This window comes from Sturnus vulgaris, chromosome 9 (genome assembly GCF_052056855.1).
Source record: "Sturnus vulgaris isolate bStuVul1 chromosome 9, bStuVul1.hap1, whole genome shotgun sequence".
In the NCBI taxonomy this organism is placed as follows: domain Eukaryota; kingdom Metazoa; phylum Chordata; class Aves; order Passeriformes; family Sturnidae; genus Sturnus; species Sturnus vulgaris.
Window position 1 is genome coordinate 14969036 of NC_142251.1, and position 15496 is coordinate 14984531.

At 39.9% G+C, this 15496-nt stretch overlaps 2 protein-coding genes across 3 annotated transcripts in view; both read right to left on the reverse strand.

Moving 5' to 3' along the window:
- ZNHIT6 (zinc finger HIT-type containing 6) overlaps window positions 1–6912 on the reverse strand; it is a 32650-nt gene extending 25738 nt beyond the window's left edge. The window contains exons 1-5 of the mRNA XM_014883162.2: window positions 6814–6912; window positions 5534–5599; window positions 5342–5448; window positions 5172–5257; window positions 3850–3953 (exon numbers count right to left, since the gene is read on the reverse strand). Coding sequence (XP_014738648.1) covers window positions 3850–3953; window positions 5172–5257; window positions 5342–5448; window positions 5534–5599; window positions 6814–6881 — 431 coding nt within the window. The 5' untranslated portion in view covers window positions 6882–6912. The remainder of the gene's footprint in view (window positions 1–3849; window positions 3954–5171; window positions 5258–5341; window positions 5449–5533; window positions 5600–6813) is intronic.
- Window positions 6913–7804: 892 nt separating this feature from the next.
- The window catches only part of COL24A1 (collagen type XXIV alpha 1 chain), a 125700-nt gene continuing 118008 nt past the window's right edge, over window positions 7805–15496 (reverse strand). The window contains exons 54-60 of one of the 2 annotated variants that reach the window (XM_014883174.2): window positions 13116–13151; window positions 12993–13019; window positions 12769–12834; window positions 11854–12022; window positions 11065–11174; window positions 9744–9959; window positions 7805–9264 (exon numbers count right to left, since the gene is read on the reverse strand). In XM_014883174.2, the coding sequence (XP_014738660.2) occupies window positions 9118–9264; window positions 9744–9959; window positions 11065–11174; window positions 11854–12022; window positions 12769–12834; window positions 12993–13019; window positions 13116–13151 (771 nt within the window). In that variant the 3' untranslated portion in view covers window positions 7805–9117. Of the gene's footprint in view, window positions 9265–9743; window positions 9960–11064; window positions 11175–11853; window positions 12023–12768; window positions 12835–12992; window positions 13020–13115; window positions 13152–15496 lie in introns of those variants that run through there. The other variant, XR_015805403.1, reaches the window with a different exon arrangement.

A 15496-nucleotide genomic window follows, 5' to 3' on the forward strand; every position in this document is an offset into this window, starting at 1 on the left:
GTACTCTTAAGATACTAGTGTATAGGATATCTTACATCAAAGTGCAAATACTGTAGTATTTCCCATCTCTTTCATTTTGAATTCATAAGAGTGATTAAAAGGACATGAAGTTTAATGATAGACCAGTTATCCTTTCATCTGACAATACCCACTACTCTCTCAGAATGAAATGAAGTTTAATTGAAACTGGGCATTCAGCTTCTATAGTCTTGGATAATGTTGCCTTCCTCAACTTCCTTTAGCAGCTTAACTTTCTTCTACATGGGTCCAAGAAATCAAGCAAACCTATGTACTAAGTAACAACTAAATTCAAGTTTAACAGCTCCAGCAGTGTAATAATAAACCCAGCTCAGAAAATTCCTTGCTATATTCTCAAAATCAACACTTCAAACAATAATGTTAATTATCTCTACCTAGCTGAGGATTAGAGCTGACATTTTAGAACTTCCAGGCGTACCTCAAACTGTAACACTAATGATCTCCTAAATTATGCTAATCCCACATCTCCACATTGTATTTTTTTCTCATAATTACATCGAAGAGGAGAGGTAATGCAAAAACTTCCTCCTTCTCCCATATATATCCCTCTGACCAAATGCTCCCAGGCTGCAAGCATGCCTGCTGCAAGGGAGGTTTGTAGTCCTCTGGCCCCTCTTGGTGGGGAGGAGAGGTAAAAAGGATTTTGTCTGTGAGGTATGCTGTGCATGGAGTGTGGAGGAAGCTGACTGGAGATGTCTGTGACAGTGCAAGCAGCAGGGAGGGCTGGAGCAGGGCAGCACAAGCTGCAGAGCTCAGGGAACTGCACTGCCCCATTCCAGTGTCTCACTACAGCATCTCCTGCCAGGGAACAGGAGCCACGGACTTGCAAGCTCATTCCCCTCTTCTCATTCAGTCAGCTGGCTGGAGATTCCCAGTTGCTGCTCCCACCCTTGGTTTCAGCCTGGCCTCATCCTTCACTCCTTTCCCAGAGGCCTCCTATCCCAGCAATTCACCCCATCAACTCTATGGCTGAATGTATCCAGTGGGAAACTCTTGCTGGACTGAAAATAAGGGCACCACAGGAAATGTAGGGTGAAGCAGCACTTTAAAAATAATTTAATAAGAAGTCAGATGCACCATGAGTTCACACTCTGGACTCAAACACTACTTTCAAATGACCCTCCATAACCTAGGTATTCAATATTACACATAAGTCTAATCCATGTGCTGCCCAGCATTGACACATATGCTTTCACAACATTGGGTTTAGCAAACAAACCCATGGAATCCAGGAAATGGAGAGTGTGGTTAACACATCAAAACAACACTGATCTGTGCTCCAGCGCTGGCACAGGCAGGAGATGACACAAGAATACATCTTGTACTTCCTAGTTTTGGCCTACTCTCATTCCTGCCTTGTACTGCCCAAGAGCTTGGCTCACAAGGGAGAGTGTCAAAAGAACATGGGAGAAGCCTGTTCTCAGTTTTCCACGCACAGATGTTGAACAGCTTCCAGCCTCCACCCTCTGGAGCAATCTGTCTACAAATCTCGATTTACAGACCACATGAGAAGGGGCTCACATCTACGGGGGAGTGACACACCAGACCCTGAGCACTGTCAGGTGCTAAGCTCACATAATGGATATACAATTATTTGCACAGCTTTACCTCATTTCAATGTGATATCCAACAAAATGTTATGGGTGTCATGAAGTCCCAAGACACAGGTGCTAAATGCCTGATAATCACTGGTTTGACCAAACCTGATCCTTAGAACCCATTTGAAGAGAGTAGGCAGAACATGCCAATTAAAAAATTAAGCCAAACATTCAGAAAAAAACCCAACACTCCAAAAACCAGACATTAATTTTTCATCTGCATCACTGAGTTAAAACAGCCCATTGCTGTGTGAATAACAGTAGCAGCAATAGAGAGGAAATACATCCTGTGTGCAATAATCACTGAGCATGTTCCATACACTTGGACAGTATTTGCACGAAAAGGACAGTGATTTTCTATGTTCTTCAAGACAGAGAATATTATCAAGTCCTTTCTGGTGGGATGTAAAAGTCCCAGAGAAGATACCATTTCACAGCAACAGCAGAAGGTCCCCAGGATTTTATGAATGACACCTATCAGTAGGGCAGTCTACCAGAAAACCTGTGAAATATTTCCATGCCTATTTGCCAAGAAGTCACCTTCCTTGCCCCATTCTCTTAGTTTTTACTTCTTCTGTTAAAACAACAAGAATTACAAAAAACACATGAAAGCATAATCTGCTCAAAATTTAATTTGTCCCCAATGCAAGCTACACTTCAGTGTGTATCCAAAAAGGCTTTCAGGAGGAAAAAGAAAACAGTACAGGAAGGCAAACGTCTTGTCAGTACAACACTGTACCATGCCTAAGATCTTCCTAAAGGTGTCAAACCTCCCTGTGTCTGTGCCCCTCCTGTCCTCTTAGCTACTGATCCCAGCATTCCTGGGCTTCCTGCACTTGCTCTTGAGGGCTGCTCCTTTCCCCGTACTTTTAAAGTGTGTTTATGTTGTTTTATCTGTATCACTGAGGAAATTCCCCACTAAAGTAAAACTCAGCTCTGAATCTGAGATACCTTTTGCAGCATGAGACTAGTAGAAGGAATCTGTATAAGTAGAGCATGCAGCCAAAGACAGGGAAGTCAGTACAGAGGGAGACAACCTCGGCAAGGTCTGGAGGAGACCTGGTCTGTTCTAAGAGGAGACCCATAAAACTGAGGGCAGAGGGAGGAGAAAATGCCTCAGTTTTCCTTTCTTTCCATTGGTTCAGTCTGGGTTTTCTCTAACAGAACTGGTAAAATATGTAACTTTAAAAGGTTACACTTCTACACCTATTTGATGCCCAAAGTTCTGCTAAAATCTACTCAACGTGCAAAACCAAATCCCCCCCCCCCACGTTTTTCCCTAAAAAAACCAGCCTAAACGATCCGGGTGGGTGTGTTGAGCAGTTTCCAGGTGTGTTATTACTCTGTCAGAGACAGACCTCTGGTGGCCAGCCAGAGACTGACACCGTGGAGTGCACAGCTCCTGGAGCACAGGGAAAATGCATCCTGAAAACAGAAATTGCTACCAAACTGAGACCATGAACAAAACAAGGAAAGGGGCCATCTGGGGGATGTGAGCCATCAGGGATGTCACTGCTGTGAGAAGCTCAGAAGGCATTTATATTTGACCCCAGCATATCACTGAGTTGAACTGCAGACCTGATTCCTGTCACAATGAAATACTTCGTATGTTCTTTCATTTTTACTGTGAAAATACTTTAAAATACAATCTCTGGATATCAGAGAAAAAACACAGACTGGATAAAGGAAGATATATTTAAATTTTCCTTAGCCTTCTTCCTGAATTTGTATCTGTCTGCACTTGTCTCTAATCTGTGCTGCATCAAACATTCCCATTTTCTAGCATAGCAACTCTCATCACAGAATGCAACTCAAGTACTGAAGGATCTCTTCAGATTTGAAGCCAGCCTTTTCAGAGACAGGGATTTGTGCAAGCTTTCTACATCAATCCTCTATCATAAAACCTCCAAAGAAACATTTTCTTTTTCCAGCAAAAAACCTAAGTGTTACTTAAAAGACCACAACAGCACTGATTCCTCCTACCGTTTTACTCAGTGTTAGCATTTTTCAAAATAAAGCATGAATTATGTAAGCTGTTAAACTGAGGTCAAAGAACCCAAAGAAAATGAAAACATAATGCATGAAATATTAAACAGCTTTTCCAAAAAAAGGTTCATCTAACAGATTTTGAAGCAAGCATATTGGTATGAACGCAAATTCTCATGCTCAGTGAAAATTAGATATTGCTGACTGTAACCAACTGAAGACTCACATGGAATTGAAGGTGGTAGAATTTTCTCTTCTTTTTGTAAATCCAACAGGCAGTGTTTTTAGCTCAATATTACACCCTCGAGCTTTGTTTCTCAAGCAGTATAACTAGCAAAAAATAAAAACATAAAAAAAAATCTGACTATATAAACGTCCTGAAAATTGAACAATGAAAAGCTGATAGAAATTATGAGAATACTATAGAAAAGGCCATATTTAGTGAAATACTCTGAATTTTTAAAAAAACATCCTGAATGAAAAAAATGAAGTGAGCCTAGAAACTCTCTGAAACATTTTTTTAAGTTTTCTACCATTAAAAAAGAACATGCCAATGTCCTCCTCATAGCAGAAGCTCTTTAACATACCATGAAAGTCACAATGTGATCATTGTGGGTGTACGAGGTTGCTTTTTGGGCTACAACCCTATTGGGAGAATGGATACACAAGCACCATCCAGCCACTGCCAAATTCTGATTTGAAGGTAGCAAAGAGCATCATCCCATTAACATCCCAGTACCACACCCCTAAAACTGCCACCCATGCAGCATCTCACCATCTTCAGCACACAGTTTCAGCACATCATGGTGCTAAATACACACATGGAATATGACTCCAGCCAGAGAGGAAGCTGGAGTCTTCTGAATTTATTCTGTCATCAGTGTGAGTCCTGAGTTTAGGGCTATATTTCAAGATATCTTCACAAGACCAGAAAACAAAATGGCCCTGATGCCTTCTTGTGATTTATCAATAAGTCAAAATATTTTGGAGTAGAGTTGGTTGGGCTTTTTCGGGTTTTGTTTGTTCATTCATTGTTTTTAGTTTGGGGAGTGTGTTTGGCTGCTGAAAGAGCTTCAGCAAAAAGTCCTTCTCCCTTAGGAGGCTGGCTTTTATATCACTCTCGCTTAAATTTAGCCTTTGAAGAGCTCTAGCTGTCTTCATTCGGTATATAGGGAACCACATAACAATTTTTAGGTGATTAATAAATCCACCTGAGAAGTGTGTACTTAAAAAATTTAAAGTTGTGGAGGTACAAGGAAACATTCAGACTTTCTTAACACACATCTATTATCCAACAGCAAGAATGGTCATGCATAAATTTTAAGAATTGTTAGTGATCTTTTCTTCCAATCAACTGAATGTAGCCATCAATACTATTGCTGCATAAACCTAGAGACTCCTTCTGATTTCTGGGTCTAGAATTCAGGGTCATTCATACCTTCATAAAAGAGGTACCAGATCTGGAATCTGGGTTGGCACTGCCTCAGCTGGAATTCAAAGGTAGCCAACCCTAACTCCAACAGAGCAAAAGGAAAATCAAAATCTTACCAGTCTTTTAGTTGCTGGACTATGCACAATACAGTGTCGAGCAGCAGCGTCAGCTGTCCTTCCTACGTCTTCCAGGAAACGATAATCTGCAGGTTAAATAGAACAAAGAAAAATGTAGGGCCAGCCTAGTAAAAACAGGGAGTTTTAGAACACACAGGGTATGTTCTTACCACTCAGAAGGTTCAAGTCAGTAAATTCATTTACAGAGACAAATGCTGTTTTATCCCTGACTCCATTACAGCTCAGGGCAAGCTTATGTTTCTTTACACACAACAGGCTGAAACGACAAAAAAAAAAAATTAACATGTTCAGCACATGAATGGGGAAAATAACCGAGACTATTTAGTTCAGATAACAGATACCTGCACGAATATTTCATGCATCGTGGACATCTGTACTTAGCTTCTTCTTTGCTACAGGTTTCACACCTGAAAGAAGTAAAAAACACTTCTCAGTAAGGCAGCATTTTTGCACCTAACTGGCCTATGAGAGTGCCTGCTCAAAAACCAGGCACTAGGCCACTCCTGAGTATTTTCAGGAAAAGCTATTGTAAGTGCACCTTCAAAGGAGAAAGAAAAAATACAAACACTCTGGATTAGGAAAGGTGGCAGACAAAACAACACAAGCTATGGGAAGTATCTCCAAACATACACACATTAAAACACTGTAGATGCTTGAAAGAAAAAAACCCACATGCTAACTGCAGAGCTAGAAACATAGCCTTAATCAGTTAATGCTTTGTGGCCTGGTTGTATCAGTGCTTTTCTCCTTTATCATCACCTGCAATGTGCAATATACCATGCTGGCTTATAACACTCCCAGTTTTAGGCAGACGGAAAATAAATTTCAAGGATTCACACTAAACCCTGAACAATGCATCCCATTTTTTCACTGGAACAAAAAGAGCATGACAACATGGTCACAAGCCAAACCACTTCTGGCTGTCAGTAGTGCAAACTCCAAAGGCAGGGAACCGTTCAGGCACAATGTGTAAGGCTTATCAATATAACTAATAAGTATCAGTGAAAAATTAAATTCCTCTATAAATATGACCATATATTTTTACCTAGGCTATTAAAACAGATGTTTCTCCCATTCTTGATTGTCAACTGAAATAATCTCCCCCATTGATATGTCAACTGAAATAATCACTTATTTTAAATCTGACAAACAGAAAAGAGAAACAACAACAATTTCCCTCACATCAGTAGTTTTCGAGAATAGCACAAACGCACCATTTTCAACTACTAGGGGATAAATGTCAGCCTAACCCGTCTCTCTTCCTCTCCCCACCACGTGCTCGCTGCTTGCTGGTAGCGAGGGCCTGAAGGACAAGCCCAGCAATGACGAGCTCTGTGAATGAGCAGCACAAAAATCTTCCTAAGAACCGGAAAAAAGGGTTTCAAACACTGCAAGCCAGCAGCGGGGACTGCTCTGAACAGGGATTCCCGTTCCCTGCTCTGCAGGATGTCCGCGGTGCCCCCTGCCCATCACCGCTCCAGCGAGCCGCCCCCCGCGCGGCCCCTCGCTCGCTCGGGCCTCATCCGTACGGGAGCAGCCCCAGCAGGGCACAGGGCCACTCGCCAGCCCCGAGGAAGGCGCTCCCGAACACCGTGCGGCCGCTGCCGCCGCCGTGCCGTACCTGTGCAGGGACATCTTCCCGCCGCCCGCCGCCCGTCCGGCGCTGCCGGGCCCGTCCAGCTCCGCCATGGCCGCGCCGCGGGGCCTCACGGGGCATGCGCGGCCTGTGCTGCGCGGCGGCGCCGCCTGCCGGCCGCGAGCCCCAGCGCAGCCACACGAGGCCCCCCGGACCCGGCGGGCCGGGAGCGGCGGGACCAGCGGGGCTGCGGGACCAGCGGGGCTCCGGGACTGGCGGGGCTCCGGGACCAGCGGGGCTCCGGGACTGGCGGGGCTCCGGGGCCGATGTCCCAGCCAGGGAGGCTTTCCGGAGCACAGAGAAGGTGTCCCCCAAGCCGCTGCCAATCGGACCCTTCCGCCCCCCGGCGCGGCACTCCCAGCCAGGTGACGCCGGACACCGCTCCTTACCTGTCCGTGTCCCGCTGCCGCCGCCGTCCCCGCTCTCTGCGTGGGATGTGCGGTTTTGCCTCAACTACGGAAATGCACATACTCACATCCGAGCAGCTTTATAAACTCCATGCTTTTAAAATAGGTAGTTTCTGAGATGAAGAACTCCCCAAAATAGGGCAATGAGATGAATAAAAATATACATGAAGCAGACGTTTTCTAAAAAATTATAATCTTACAAAATACCCCCAAGCATTTGCCAAAGCATCACCTCCAAAGCCAAACTAAGACCAAATGTCAAATCATAATCATAAAGTGAGACATTTTCTCATCCTTCCGTAATCTTGCTTTGCTTTTCGTTTTATCAGATTTTTCTCAAAATGGTCAAAAATGATGCTTTGATACAAAATGTAAGATGAGATGTTCATATACATTACTTTGTAAAAGCAAACGTTGTCCCTCTGGCAGTATTCCATGGCACAGAGCATATGCATTTCCCCTTGGCAAGAGAAGCACTGCCACCTAAGAAAAGTGCCCTTCTAGAGGATTTTCATAATTTCTAAGAATGACCTCTACAATATGAAACAGAATAGTAAAAGACAAAGAGATAGCTTGGAAGCTTATTTTATTATACTTTGGTGGTTGTTTTCCTGCAGATGAAGACAGACATGTTGTTTGAACACTCCTGGGCTTCCCTAAGTACAGTCCAGTATCACCTTGCTGTGTACTCCTGAGCACACTTTGAATTGATAATAGATAGAGGCACATCAATATAAAGAATGCTTTTCCTAGTGGTAAAACTGTTCTTTTTTACTAAAAAAACTTCAATGAACATTTTAGGCTTTATTTTAAAACCCAAAAATGATTTAATAAATTTTTCAAAACAAAGACATTTCTAAGAGGATGAAATGCTGATTATAATTTAACAGTAGCCATTCAGAAGACACGCTTGGTAGATTTCTTCAGAAGTTACAAAATATATACAGAATATATCATCTTAAGATGGCTTTGGCATTAGCAATGTTAACTGAAATACAGAATTTAAAGATCAAAACTACTTTAGGTAGCTCTTCTTACAATGATTTTTACAATGGCTGTAACGCAAACTGTTCTGACTATATGCATCATATACAATATGCTGTCTTATACACCATTTCCAAAATAGTACACAAAAATATTTTAAACAAGAAATCCACATAAATAATGTTTTCATTATGTGAAGTATGTGACCAACGGTTTAAAATAAGTACTTTTACAACAGAAACATATCCTGATGTAACCAGCACATACAGTCTGAAAGATAAAAAGAAACTCAAATAATCTCTGCTAAGGCCACAAGCACCCTGTGTTATGAAGAGCACCAAGGCAACATGGACAGGAAACACAAAAGAGGTAGTGTGCCATCTGTTCAGATGCGTGTGTCCATGAAGGACTGGAATAAAACAATGTTTAAGAAAAGAAGACGTATTGTACTGTATTGTGACATGATTCATGACTTTTCATATAAAAGCTATTGCACATTTAGGAGCATTAGCAGGTTTTGCTCCTTAGTATCATATGTCTCCAGCTTTCCTCAGGATGGTTTTTGTGCAGTGCTGTTAAAGAGAACACTTGATGTCCTGAAAAACTCCATGTTCAGATACTCCATTCCAGAAAATTATGCAAGAAAGCACCAAGAAATTTATTTTTAAATACTTTATGAAAATTGCTATAGTCTTTTCTTTCTTTCTTTCTTTCTTTTATTTTTCAATGCCATTTCTCCTTAGGAGGAAGTCTTTTTCTTCCTGAGGTTCTTTAACCAACACCACATGAAATTATTCTTCAGTTTCCTAGTAATTTTGCCTGCAATGGATCATTACTTTTGTATTCAATCTGTGCAGCTACTCCATGTTGATGTAACAAGAAACCTAGGACAGAAGTCTTAAAGGAAGCATACAGAGCCACTTTCTATGAAGTGCTGCTGTCCTGGTTTGAGGTGAGGAAGTGCATTAACTTGAACAACTGGAAGCTGATTCGTGTCCTGAGTGTGAAAAAAGAACTGTGTCTTACGCCAGCTGCCATCTTCAATCTGAAACGCACAGGAGAAGCATATGAGTCATATAAATGATGAGCTTCAAAACACAAATGAAAATAGTGCTTACAGAGTGAAAGAGAAGTAGTGCACAGCACCATTTCTTCTCTCAGCAGTTCCTAAAGAAACTGTGTAATTTAGCAAATGCCATTTCTGACGCCTGAATTTTCATTTTGAGGGTAACTTTCTAAATTTTCCTGGAGGACCTCCTATTTCTGAAGTGTCTTTGTACAGTGTCAAAACACGAGACACAATGCAAATAGCAAGTACAGACACCCCTGTATCACTGCAATTGCTTCTACCCTTGAAGAGATGGTGAATTCAGTATCTAAAGGCTGGCATATGCAGAGCTATGTAAAGAAGCAAGCTTTAACTGATGTGAATCTAAATGATTATTATTTATATGCAGAAGGTTAGTAATGTCTAAACAGTACCTCTATCATGGCTTTAATAATGTGGACCTAAAAGGTATTTACCATGCATTCATCCAGGAGCACTTTAGGTTCAAGTAGCGTATTTGCTTTAAATATTTGACCATTCCATCCTTTGAAGGTAACTGATGTCTTCCGGCCACCTGCTTTACTTAATCCCCACATCGGGGTGTTTAGACAATGGACTGTGATGCTGTGGGTTGCTTCTGAGCTCAGTAAATGAAGGAAGTTCATCTGCACTTTTCCAACACCGAACTCCAGCTAAATTCCAAGAGAAGAGCATTGTTAGACTTACAGCTGGACTGTGCTGAATTGCCCCAGCGACACAAAGTGCCATGGACATGGAAGTGTGGTGTCCAGGCACAGGAGCATGTATACATGTTTATCTACATTGGGGTTAATGCCAAAGAGCATGATTTGCATTCCTCAGCAGGGATGTTAGGTTCTATTACAGTCATTACTATAAACAGAAGCTCTCATAGGACATTTTCAAAGCTTAAATATAAACATTTGCTGATGCTTATAACATTGCTGAAGCACAGCTGGTCAGAAAACAGTATTTTTAAATATGGAAACTAAACAAATACTTTTGTGTTTCAAACAAAGGTATAATCAGCAGCAATGTTTCAACTGAAGCCACATCACTCTGCTGTTTAGTCTTCTTAGACCACAGGTTCTGGCAATACTGATAGTCCATTACAAATGCAAAAGTTCATGAGTATATTTTGATTTTAGACAGAAAATATAATAACTCATTATTCAAGAAGAATTTCTCTAAGACTATTTCATATTCAGGGACCTTCCAAATGTAGGAATGCATATGTGAACTTCAGCAGTATTTCTGAAGCTCTTCAATGACTACAGTGTATATACAGAATTTCCCAAAGTTCTACTCCCAAGAGTTCAAGAACTACATGTAAAGAGGCACATGAACTAATGATGTACAGAAAGCTAGTCCCTCCCTAATGGCATTTAAAAGTGCCTAAGTGTTGGAAAGCAGTAATAATTTTCATCCTTTCTATTGTAACAACCTCAGCATCTCTACACTTAGGTGCCCTGAATGATGAGATACCAATGTAGCTTAGAAGTATTTCAGACTTATTTTTATGCCTTGTATGAGAAAGTATAAAGCAAAACAAAATAATTCTATCAGCATAGGTGAGAAAATGAACACAGTGAGAATTACTAACATATATTGTCTCCAGAAAATCTGTAACTTCTGTACCAGAATATATAACATGTCCTTCCACAAAGATGCACAATAATGCCCCCCTGAAATATAACTCTGTTTAATGAGTTAAATAAATAATCATGCATTTGTTTAGAGTTCAAGCACAGACACAATGTCTCTAGAAGCAATGCATACCTTTGTCACAGACAGTGGTGTTAAACATGTCTGACCACCTGCAGTGAAGTTACAAAAAACTTCAATGGCATCAGAAGGACATCCAATATTTGGGTCAATCCAGTATTTTCCTATTAGTATATATTTCCAGACAGAAAATAAAACCAAAATATAATTACTACTAAGCAATTTGCTAAAATATTCATACTTCTTGGCAAATATTACGTATCACCACACCTTCACAAGGAAATGAAAGAAAAGGAAGGGGAAAATGTTTTCACCTATAAGAGACACTGAGAAAAATTACTATAATAAACCACTTCTGACTATAATTACACTGACATTACAGCTTTAAATAGGAGGGTTTTTTATTTGAAATATTGATTCAGGAACTTCTGAGATACAATGACTCTCAGTGTATCTGACAGTGGTAATGTATGGTATGCAACTTTCTCATTAGGAATCTAGAATCTGATCCACACAAAATTCATTGCAAGATTAGCTATAAATACTTGGAAAACTTCAAATCACAAAATTGCATTCAGTTTCCAATTTTCAGGATACAGCTGTTCACTGACAGATATAATCTGTCTAATATTTATATAATATTAGATAGCTGCATACTTCCACCTTTAAAATTCAGACATTTTATCCTAAAGATGAAATAAATATATTTGTGACAGGCACGCTGCAAGAGAATACAATAAAAAAGAATGAAACCATTAAATCTATCCAATCAGAATTTTAATGTAGAAAGCAACATTTGGAAGCAACACTTCTTGAAGGTATTTGTGTGGAAGTGGCACTTACCATCTGACACTTTACGCTCACAATTCAGCAAATCCCTGCAGATGCGTGCTGGGTTGTCCCGTGTGCCAAGAGGGTTCTTGATGCTGTGCAGTAAATTGCTAAGGTAGTGGAGTGTTTTGAATATCTCTGTACTGTGATCTAGTAAAGTGACTTCAGTATTCTGGTATTTCTGCCAAGGGCCATTAGCAAACGTGTTAGCACAAAGAAGTGTCACAACAGTATAGGCAGTAAGAGTCAAATGTCAAATGGCCATTGAACACCAGACAGAATCAAAGTGTTTATGTGAATGCAATCAGCCATGTAAAACAACCCAAGGGTAACAAATCCCGATAAACAAATTAGGACATTTTATTAAAACTGTCAAGAGCAGTGATGTTAAGGCAGGTTTAGGTCATGCAAATTTGTCATTATGATATATTGACATAAAAATACGGATACAAGGAATAAAAGGAAAAATTGGTGCACTTTTAAAGTAAACTTAGAGGTTTCCAGTTTTAAATAGTGAAAGCTACTCTTAGGCTTAGCCTAAAAATATATAGGCAAATTTATTTGACTTCACCCATGTATGGGATTTTCTTGCAACCAATGCAGCCAGACACACATATGTCAATTTTTTTGGGATCAAATCCTAAATGCCACTATTGTTATCTGTGTCTGAACAGATACAGTCCACCATATGTGATAGTCAGTAAATTTCCATTACTACCAATCATGACAAAAGGTAGAAGTCTCGATGCTTCTCTTAATTTCAACTATATCTTATAAATCCTAGCATGTTTCATTAAACTCTATAATTACTCACTGTCCATTATTAATTTAAACTAAGTCTTTGAAAAGAAACCCTGTTATGTCCTCAGAAAATAAAATAATAATTGCATTCCCTGAATGATAATGTAAATACATTTAAATATATACCTCCATCTGCAAGGCAGCATTGGACTCAAACAAAGCCTGAACAGCAGCATTGAGATCCACTTGTTTCTAAAAAGCAGGTATATCAAAAAATGAACAAGAATATACAAAAGTGCAGGTGGTAAATTATTTGAGCAGTGGAACAAGAAGTACATTTGAAGAGAATATTGTTATTTTCACTTTCAATAAAGCACTATATTGTAGGTTAGGGTTGTTACAGAATTTACCCTTGGTCCTGGCGGTCCAGGTGGTCCCTGGAAAATGGGAAAAAACAGATATTAGGAGCTTCAGATCTTTATACAGTGCAATCAAAATGGAAAAAATACAAGCACAGGTTTTTATGTACTTACAGGTGGTCCAGGCTGGCCCGGCCTTCCCTGAGGCCCCTAGAGGAAATGGAGACAGAATACAACAGTTCTACATTAAAATCCCTGGGTTTACATTTATGTATTTATTAAACCATAAAAATGTCCCAATGTGTATAATGTTGTTTGGTTCCTTGTTTCTCCAATTACTTCTGATATGAAGGAAACATTAAAAGTCAGAGAAAGTATTAATATATAATGTGCTATACAGTGTGTCAGTGTTATATGTATTCTGGCAAGATAAGTACTAGAAGGGGTAAATAATCACAAACACATTGCAAATAATGTTATGACTAACTGCAAGAAACGAACTGATCCACTTTAATAAATGAGTATGTGCCAGGCTTTTATCAGTTTAATTTATCAGCACTGTCATTTTTCAGCCAGAACATGTTATGTTCATTGTTTTACAGTGATATTGCCGACTTCCTTTTTATTCAAGAAGTTATATCCTTATTTTCTTATTGTAAGTGGCATCATTTTAGTGTGTAGGATGATTGCAGAGGAGAGGAGGAGAAGGAATTGCTTTTCCCTAGTGTACAGTGCCTACAATGCACGTAAATCTGATTTTGTCTGCCTTAGGATTGAACATGGACCTTTCCAACACAATAAACCCATCTGAATTATTATTTCTGTAATGAACTATTCACATTAAGCCGGAATGGCTGTGGACATTTATTAATATGCAGTGACACTTGCGTCTCTGTTAGATTCTTATCTTCAAGCTCTATCTGCTCAAAGCTTCTAGGAGCTATTGTAACAAACAATGGCACAAATGGTGACAAGGAGAAGAATAGGTGGCAATGCCCTTAAGGAGAGAAAAAAAGAAGGAATGAAAGGCATGGGCTAGATCTGCACCTTAAATTACTAAAACCCTTTCAACACAGCTAAGTCACTTTAAGCAGAACATTCTTTTGTCAGTGCTGCTTGTACCAATTACTTGAGCACAATAAGCTGTTCCAGAAAAATCCCTCATACGTCAGTCTGGTCATGCCAGTACAAAATCTCTGCCAAAAGAGAAATAATCTGATGTGACGTGGTCACACTGACAAATGTTGTGAAACTGATCTAGTCAAATAGGAATTAAGCTGTAAATCACTTGATATAGTAATAACAAGTGTTTCTGCTGTGAGATTTCATAGCAAGCAAGATCTGTGTGAGTGTCACTTCATGCTACAACTGCTGAACTCGGGCTGTGCTCAAGCTGCCAATAGCAAGGGCAGCTGGAAATGGTTAAAGAAAGACCAGATTCAATATAATATTCATTCATGTGTATTTTTAAAAAAGGATCTCAAACCAGACAGGAGCAATGTACCTAAGTCACTGAGGCTGCAAATTGATCAGTTCTTAGGTCCTAAGGCAGAGCATGTGGTAGTGCCAGGGAATGCATCTCAAGGGGTTACAATGGCAGCTGCACAACTGAGGTGTGTCTGCACATCACCTGCCCCGGCCACGCCACAGGGGATCAGGTGCTGGATTATGAAGGATGTGAAAAGTGGGGCCATCATATAATTCCAAGCACCAGCTCTGTGCAAGGCTATGTTGATGGACTGTAAATGGCTTTGAGGCAGGATCCATGTCTTGTACGTGTTCTTTGGAGAACAGAGGAAATTCAAAACTGAAGCAATTTCTGGATGTTTAGATAGATGATTTTCTGACACTTAACCAAGAAGACCTTAATAAGAAAAGGTCCATGGATTGTAAGAATTGTGAGCTTTTCCACTGATACATCCTGACTCTATTTTTCATCCACTTATACCTATAGAAGGGACTGGAAGCCATCTTTTAGGTAGATATTTAATGATTAACATTTTTATAAAAGATGCTAATCATTAATGTTGGAAAATGGAAATAAAAGAAGTAGTAATTTTAGCATATGTAGTACTAATATGGATATATCCCTGTGGGTTCTGTGTCAAGTACCTAGCTTTCTCTACTTTTCTGAGTTTGATTATTGCCCAGCTCGAATATTTTTTAAAATCCTATTACTATTAAATATGCATAAAACATTGTTGTTATTCACTATTACAAAACTGATCTGAATTTACACAGATTACATTCACTATTTTGGAATAGTTCCTCAGCTGTTGCAAATCTATTGGGTTTCACAGAGCTGTAGTGTTGTATGCCAGCTGGGAAGGCTGACTCCACATTTAATTAATCAGCTCAGGTGCTCAGGTGCTGTTAGACTGCTCCAGGATACCTTCAGTCTCATATGAAAGCGTTACTGGCCTGTCTGATCATGCTTGGCCAAGTGTGTTTAGTATAAAATGAAAGAGAAAGCGTGGAAAACAATAATGAGAAACAAAATTGACATTGTAAGGATATATTTGTTTATCTTGGTTCAGGACTTGATTATGCAAATA